This window comes from Acipenser ruthenus, chromosome 50 (assembly GCF_902713425.1).
Source record: "Acipenser ruthenus chromosome 50, fAciRut3.2 maternal haplotype, whole genome shotgun sequence".
NCBI lineage: Eukaryota > Metazoa > Chordata > Actinopteri > Acipenseriformes > Acipenseridae > Acipenser > Acipenser ruthenus.
Window position 1 is genome coordinate 6,186,347 of NC_081238.1, and position 8,156 is coordinate 6,194,502.

Below are 8,156 nucleotides of genomic sequence, written 5' to 3' on the forward strand. Positions count from 1 at the left end.
ATATACCATATACCATATGCCTCGAATTTAAAACTTTCTCACCATCAATTTGAGGGAAAAATTAAACATCAAATAAATCTGCATTTACAAAGATCCACCCTCAATTACGCTCGTGGTGCAAACACAATCCTCTGTGAAAACAAGTGCAGTGATGTTGTCCGGTTTAGGGCTGGCCTTTGGCGACAGCTCCGAATCATGTTAGCTGTCTAATGTCAATGTAAACAACGAAGCAGGCAACACATTCAAACAATTGCACAGCCAATATTCCATTAAACAACCTTTACGACAAGGCATTTAGACAACAATTCATCAATGAACTAACTAATAACATTTGAGTCAAAGCAACTTCTAGAGATTTCACTGTAAGAGATTCTCTTCTAATCGCTTAGCTTAAAAACTCCAGGCTGTAGGGCACATCCTCCACTCCACACGGAGTGCCTTCACCGAATGCACCACTCGGGAGCTCCTATTGGTTTACCCTTTTAACCCCATTTAGACCCTCTATTATTTATTTATTTATTTATTTAGCAGACGCCTTTATCCAAGGCGACTTACAGAGACTAGGGTGTGTGAACTATGCATCAGCTGCAGAGTCACTTACAACTACGTCTCACCGGAAAGACGGAGCACAAGGAGTGACTTGCTCAGGGTCACACAATGAGTCAGTGGCTGAGGTGGGATTTGAATTGGGGACCTCCTGGTTACAAGCCCTTTTTTTAACCACTGGACCACACAGCCTCCAAATGATTGATTCTCATATTACTGATTCTCATTGAACATCGAAACAGGAGTAAATTAGCCAACTAAAAAATATACTTCTGGCATAACAGGTTTCTGAGAATTTTGCCCCATGTTTTTAAATAACACACAGATGTACTTGACTGTAGACAGGATGCAGTTTGTGATAAGTTGTAGGATTGATGAAAACACACAAGTTTGTTTTGGGTTCAGAGCCAGCTCACCTCCACAGCTCCCAGCCTCTCAGCTTCTGTTTGTTTGTGTTTACAGAGACCAGCAACATAACTGAGAGATACACCCTGATTGAAGAACTGAAAACCTGGACTGAAGCTCAGCAGTACTGTAGAGAACACCACACCGACCTTGTCAGTATAAAGAACGCCAGTGAAAATGAAGACCTAGTGAAGAAAGCGCAGGGCAAGCCCTTCTGGATAGGCCTGTTCAATGAGCCCTGGAAGTGGTCACACCAGGGGGATAACTACACATTTCACAACTGGAATTATGGGGAACCAAACAATAGGGGAGGGGTTGAGAACTGTGTGATGATGAGTAAGACTGGTGAATGGACTGACACTGGCTGCAATTATCAGAACTCCTTCTTCTGCTGTGAGGGTGAGGACCCTGTTCAGACTGTGTTCTCATTTAATTCAGTGTAAACCTGCAGGTTGAAAGAGGGAAGCATGATTAGATCTCTTCAGTCGGTCCTGGTTGTGACAAATCTACCAGTTTCCACTTTGAGAAGCAATCACAGAGGGTCTAAATGGGGTTAAAAGGGCAATAAAAACCCCAGTTATATTTCCTTAGGCTTTAAGGTATTGTGCTGTGCTGTGCAATATCGTATAATAACAAGACATGTACCTTTACACCTTCTAAAATAACATTAGCATTGATTGACAGTGAACTGAGTTTTTCTCACATCGATTTCTTTGTCTACCTGGTGTTTCCATGACCTTCGTCACTCATGCCAGAATGATATTCATGTTACAGTACAAACCACAAGCATGTTAGTATATTTATTATCACCATACAGTTCTACTAGTGTCCCACATTCTTACAGGACCAGTAATCTGTGACTGTTGGTTCCATTTCCAGTGGAAATCTTTTCTCTGAAGAACACGTTTTCACTCATCTTTATTGTGCTGTCCCCTCTCCCCAGGCGGCTCCTCTGGTCAGTGTTTCTATGAAGGAGCTTGGAAGACATGGCAGGAAGCTCAGAGCTACTGCAGAAACCAAGGTAGAGACCTGCCCACCATTCAAGACCAGGCCAGGGTTAATGAGCTTATAGGTCTTATACCTTCATATAGTAACTGGTATTGGATTGGGCTGCATCGTGATAAAGAGAACTGGCAGTGGTCCAGTGGAGGTGATGTCATCTACTTCAACTGGGGACGATACCTCTTCTGTGCTTCAGTCAATGCGGAGGGAGAGTGGGAGGATTCACTCTGCAGTCAGGGAAACTATTTCATGTGCTACAGCGGTGAGTTGAGATTCAATTCCTTTGTTAATGAAACAGCTGACTGGACTGGGGGTTGAAGCCAGGTCCCCTGGATACTGCACAGGGGCCATAATCTTGAAATGTTCAAAAGAAGAAACATCTTCTCAAATACAGTATGTTTCTAAGTTTATTATTAAGAAAAAATGTTAAGAAGGTGTGTTATTCATAACAGTTTTTTATGATTGTTTTTCCTTCATAAGAAACTTAAGAAAATGTGAATTCTTCAAAGAAATGTTCTTATTGTTTTGTTTAGATTGTTTATATTCCAGACAGCAAAATCTTAAATATGTAGCCCTTATTAGACATGTAGAAGGAATATGTTTAACAGTTAAATAACTATTTGTATTAGAATAAAAGGTGATAAACAGGGTTGTAGCTTTGCTGTATTGTGTGTAGTGGGCTGAACCTCACATGACTGATTCGTTTGTTATGCAAATGAGGTCTGACAGGTATTCTGCAATATATAAAAGTTGCATCTCCCTGTTACAAGTTAGTTTCAGTCACCGTGAGCAAAGAACAGACTTTCATACACAGCTGATAGCACAGCAGGTGCTCGGTTGGCAGGTGATTCCCTAACCAACACTAGGCTACATAAATGCCATGTTTCATGAGGTACAGCCTCCACAGTGATGAGCCAGTCTCGTTGCTCGTGTCAAATGTAACTTTTCTTTCTCTTCTAAACAGTGTTGTTGTGATCATGCACTGGTGGTAGAGTTTGTTTTTAGAGATTGAGGTTAGCAGTTTTATCATCCCGCTTATCATACACAGGCAATCTTATGACATACGGGTCTCACACCACCACCGTGTACAATAAGACTGTACAATAGCAACGATTATAGGAAATTATTGTTCACCATGTATAATAATATAAATAATTAATACCACAGCCACCTGAACTCTGCCTCAACCAATCAGGTTCCTGGTAGAGCTCTCATTATCATGCAGTCGACGCCCTCAGAGTTTAGAATGTTGAAACTGTCATTGGAACAGGCTGACTTCAAAACAGACAAATAGGAGCCAGTACAGGAAAGTACAGTACAGGGGGGGGTCATAATGATACTGTTTGCTTCATATTGATTGTACATTGACTGTGAGGAAAATATGAATAAATTGAAAAAGAACGGTCATTATTCCTAAATCATTAAATGAACTCCCCCATCCCCCACTTTGCTATTAAATACTTTTCAGACATAAACTAAAGAGACTCCCATGCACTGCTAGAGATGCTGCTTTTCATGACCTTGATAGCTGAGCCGGGTGTGACTCGGGTTCAATCACTATACAACAGGAGAGCCAGCGCACCTCCACAGCTGACATTGATTTTGATCTGCTGTTTGTGTTTACAGAGACCAGCACCATCACTGAGAGATACTCCCTGATTGAACAACTGAAAACCTGGACTGAAGCTCAGCAGTACTGTAGAGAACACCACACCGACCTCGTCAGTATAAAGAACGCCAGTGAAAATGAAGAAATAGTGAAGAAAGCACAGGGCAAGCCCTTCTGGATAGGCCTGTTCAATGAGCCCTGGAAGTGGTCACACCAGGGGGATAACTACACATTTCACAGCTGGAACTATGGGGAACCAAACAATTGGGGAGGGGATGAGAAGTGTGTGATGATGAGTATGACTGGTGGATGGAATGACTATGGCTGCAACAATCAGAAGTCTTTCTGCTGTGAGGGTGAGGAGCCTGTTCAGACTGTGTTCTCATTTAATTCAGTGTGTACCTTCAGGTTCAAAGAGGGAAGCATGATTAAATCTCTTCATTAGGTCCTGGTAGTGACAACTCTAGCAGTTTCCACTTTGAGAATCAATCACAGGCTCCCTGCTCAGGCTGATGGGTCAATATCCTTCCAGAGGTAATGGGGTGATGTGGATTGCAGCTATCAGTACCCCTTGTTCTGCTGTGACTGAAGGCTCCCTGTTCAGTCTGTGCTCTTGTTCAGCTTAGGGTTTGTACCCCAGTCTGTGAGCAGGGACTCAGAGGCTCAGTCCATCTGATCCTACAGTAGCTGTCTGACCTCCAGAGCAGGGCAGGGTGTAGCCTAGAGATCTGAAGAACCAGAATCCAGCCCGGTCATTAAGAGTGTGAGAGGGAGCAGCTCCCCCTCATTGTTATACCCAGGAGAGACGTGTGCTGTGATATACATTCTTACTGTCTATTTATTATATTTATTTGAAAACAATAAACCATGTCATTGTCAGCATTGCCCTGGTGGAGACAGCAGCATAGACACAGTTTCATTGAAATGCATTTGAACAATACACTTGAAACAGGAAACACTAAATCTTGTTGTTGTGTGTTTTCTTTACAGATTCAGACCCCACAAGCCCCCCTTCCACTCCGGTCTCTCAAGGTATGCAGTGTAATCGCTTCAGTGGATTCAGAACCACTGCAGCAATATGGGTTTGTTATAAACTTTCTTTTTTCTCTCTTTCTTGTTACAGAAGCAGAATCCTCGAGCCCCCCTTCCACTCCTGTCTCTCAAGGTAAGTGCAGTTTGAAGAGGGCAGTCTGTTCAGTGTGATTGACAGCTCACCTCACGTGTCATGTGATCCACTAGACCAGAGAGGGCCAAAGTGGTCCCTTCCACTCCTGGTCTTTGTTCCAACCCTGTTCTAAATTGTTTAATTAAACCAATTAAACCTCCATCCAGTTCCTGAAGTAGTTTACTGATCTCATTCCACCTGTTAAAGCTGGATTGGAATGGCCCTCCAGCACCGTGATTGGACACCCCTGCACTAGAGCTTTATAAGCTGTGGGAGAGTGTGTGCAACTATTCAGCAACAACACTAGGAGAGCACAAGGTTGTCTTTCGGCTTGGCATCCTAATCTATAGAGTTACATTATATTGTGCAGTACAAAGAATATGTCTTTTTAAACAAAATCTGACAATGTCACCCTGCACTCAAATGATTTTCTCATCAGTAGGCTGTGCTGCAGTATGTACAGGTTACATTGTTGCATGTGAGATGCGAGTGCAGTCTAACTCACGGATAATCTGAACCACAGTGCAGGCTGATGGCAGCTGTAGAAGCACATTTTAAATATTACTGCAAACATTAAACCAACACTCATGATTGGCACATGAATAGCACGAGAGTCACACATCTAAAAGCCTATTAAAGTCAATTACATTATTATTATTATTATTATTATTATTATTATTATTATTATTATTATTATTATTATTATTATCGTTATCATTATCATCATCACCAGGCACTCCAGTCCCTGAGGAGCTCCACCTGATCTCTCACAGTATGGTCTGGCCGGAGGCTTGGCAGTACTGCAGGGATCGCTACACTGACCTAGTGAGCCTCACAAGCCTGGCTGCACAGAACAGAGTGTCGGAGCTCGTCAGGAACAGCACTGCGTCGCGATTCTGGATCGGCCTGCACAGAACCGTTGTGTATGATAACTGGTACTGGGTTGCTGGTAAGGATAAGAAGGCCCGTCTAAACTACACTAACTGGGCCCCCGGGGAGCCCAACAATCCTTACTATGAGCACTGTGGGGAGATGGTGCTGCGGGAGGATGGGGGGGCTGAGTGGAATGATCTGTGCTGCTATGAAGAGCTCCCCTTTATCTGTTTCAAAGATTAAAAACATCCTGAAAAGCTTTTACAGCAGTGGCTCTCAAACTATCTCCAACTGGGACCCCTTTTAAAGGCACTTTAGTCTGAAAAAAGCTATTTACTAAAAAAATGATAGAAATACCTAAATCTAAATTGTATGAACATAGAATGTGTGAATAATAAAGCAGAAAGAAATCTCGTATCTGACAGTTTGCAATGCCATGTCTGCTCTCTATAAAGAGCTGCTGCAATGCACTGCAGCTATCGCGGATGGTAGGTCTGCTTGTGATGTGGTCATTAAAAACCTTTCTGTGACCCCCAGGGGGTTCCAACCCCTAGTTTGAGAACCACTGTCTCCACAGAAACCAGAGCTTTACTATAGAGTAGTGCAACAAAATACTACACATTCCTATCAAAGAGAATCCTCTGTAGCAATCTTTAATGATATACATCACTGTGATATTCCATTCCGTACTTGTTTAATATCCTATTGTGTGTGTGTTCTGTACAAGGCTCGACATTAACGTACATTTAAAAGCATTTTGCTACCAAAACTCTTAATTTGCTACTAGTTTTTTCCATGCAGTAGCATTTTTCTGATCCCTTACGCTGCAGTTTATATGACCGACCCTGAGTGAACACGCCGATAAATAAATGAACAGCTTAAGTAACCACACGGACAAACTTCAGCGAGACACTCACGCATGCGCATATCTCAAAGCAGTGCAGAATTCTGTACGACAGCGCCCGGGGAAGATACACGTGAGGAACACAATGCAAATCATATTGAGTATAAATACTGTCACTAATCACAACGTGCATACAATTTAAAAGTTTATTTTATAGAAAAAAAGTAAAATTAAATAACTGATAAAACATAACAATGTTATAATATAACAGACAGTGACCTACAGGATATGAAGTTTATTCAGTGTCTATAAAATGCTAATTTAATCTGTATGGAGAATAGAGGCTCCAGTCTTGTTATAATGTTAATCCTGGTTTCACCCACGCGAAAAATGAACATATAATAGAGAGAGAATTATTACTTTATCAAAATTATGACTATGAAAAAAAATATATATACATATAATAAATAAAACAGGAGCAGATAGCTAGCTATAACGCTACCATGATCCAAGTAACATCTTCCTTGCTTTATCAGTACGAATAAGAGATGGGACACAATATTGAGGTGCATTAATTTATCTATCTATTCATTTATCTATCCAGGTTTCTTTTTAGGTGATAGGTATCTAGGTGATAGTTTAGGTTATTCAGTCTATTTAAAAGTCGGTAGCTGTTTTATTTTTTTAATATATATAATTATTAGTTGAATAAACCTCTACTAAATAAGCCCATTTTTTATTATTATTTGTTTATTTAGCAGACGCCTTTATCCAAGGCGACTTACAGAGACTAGGGTGTGTGAACTATGCATCAGCTGCAGAGTCACTTACAATTACATCTCACCCGAAAGACGGAGCACAAGGAGGTTAAGTGACTTGCTCAGGGTCACACAATGAGTCACTGGCTGAGGTGGGATTTGAACTGGGGACCTTCTGGTTACAAGCCCTTTTTTTAACCACTGGACCACACAGCCTCCTTTCCAGGCAGCTAGCAAATCCTCACTACTGCCTTAAAAAGATAGCTCTATGGCTCTGATTCTCTATTGTTTCTGCTCCGAGCATGATCTCCTGTGCTTACTAACTATTCCAGCAATTGCGGCTTCTGAAAAGACTCCTCAAGGCTGATTGTGATGAAGCGAGGTGGGGAAGCATACAAGTGTTGCTCATACTTCAGTGTACAATGCTTCAGGGCTTCATTGCGCTGCACAACGCTAATATGCTTCCCCACCTCACTTCCTCACAATCAGCCTTGAGGAGTCTTTTCCAAAGCTGCTTCACTTGTTTTTTTTTTAATTCTGGATCCACAGCTGTTTAAAATGCAGCGCGTAGATAAACTGCTGCATCCTGGTACCTTTGCTGTGGCTCACTTGGTCTGATTGAGGATGCAGCAGCAGCTTGGTTTTAGTTATTATCATCAAGAACGCTGCCTTTGAAATATCTTCATGTTCCCAACTGAAGTATAAAACACAAGCAAACAAAAAGGGGTCCAGTGATAATATTGTGGGGTCAGTAAGCTTTCAGAAAATGAATCGGACCACCTTGGTTAGCAGTGCTTTAATGTAGGATAGAGGGGAGAAGCACAGAGGGGGGTCGGGTTAACTTGCCATTCTCATTACTGTTTCTTTTAAGCACTTTCTTGTCTTTAAATATAACAATAGTTTTACAATATTGTGTTAGTTTTTACATAGTTAGAAGTTTTTACATATTTTAGA

The 8,156-nt window shown here is 41.5% G+C and overlaps 1 protein-coding gene and 1 long non-coding RNA gene across 2 annotated transcripts; both read left to right on the forward strand.

The window, feature by feature from the left end:
* The first annotated feature begins 1,012 nt into the window (after positions 1 to 1,012).
* On the forward strand, positions 1,013 to 4,188 carry LOC131721959 (macrophage mannose receptor 1-like). The gene is made up of 4 exons (XM_059015369.1): positions 1,013 to 1,350; positions 1,895 to 2,215; positions 3,580 to 3,918; positions 4,184 to 4,188. The coding sequence occupies exons 1-4, from the start codon at positions 1,281 to 1,283 to the stop codon at positions 4,186 to 4,188; spliced, it is 735 nt and encodes a 244-aa protein (XP_058871352.1). The 5' UTR covers positions 1,013 to 1,280.
* Positions 4,189 to 4,683: 495 nt separating this feature from the next.
* LOC117407774 (uncharacterized) lies at positions 4,684 to 7,160 on the forward strand. The gene is made up of 2 exons (XR_004545101.3): positions 4,684 to 4,727; positions 5,461 to 7,160. It is a non-coding gene; the product is annotated as an uncharacterized LOC117407774 (long non-coding RNA).
* Positions 7,161 to 8,156: the final 996 nt, after the last annotated feature.

Bases quoted from the DNA above. Each gene is read 5' to 3' on its own strand.
- LOC131721959 (XM_059015369.1), top strand. From the start codon at position 1,281: ATGATGAGTAAGACTGGTGAATGGACTGACACTGGCTGCAATTATCAG. The intron at 1,351-1,894 runs GTGAGGACCCTG...CCCTCTCCCCAG, and splicing joins CTCCTTCTTCTGCTGTGAGG to GCGGCTCCTCTGGTCAGTGT. The intron at 2,216-3,579 runs GTGAGTTGAGAT...TTGTGTTTACAG, and splicing joins CTATTTCATGTGCTACAGCG to AGACCAGCACCATCACTGAG.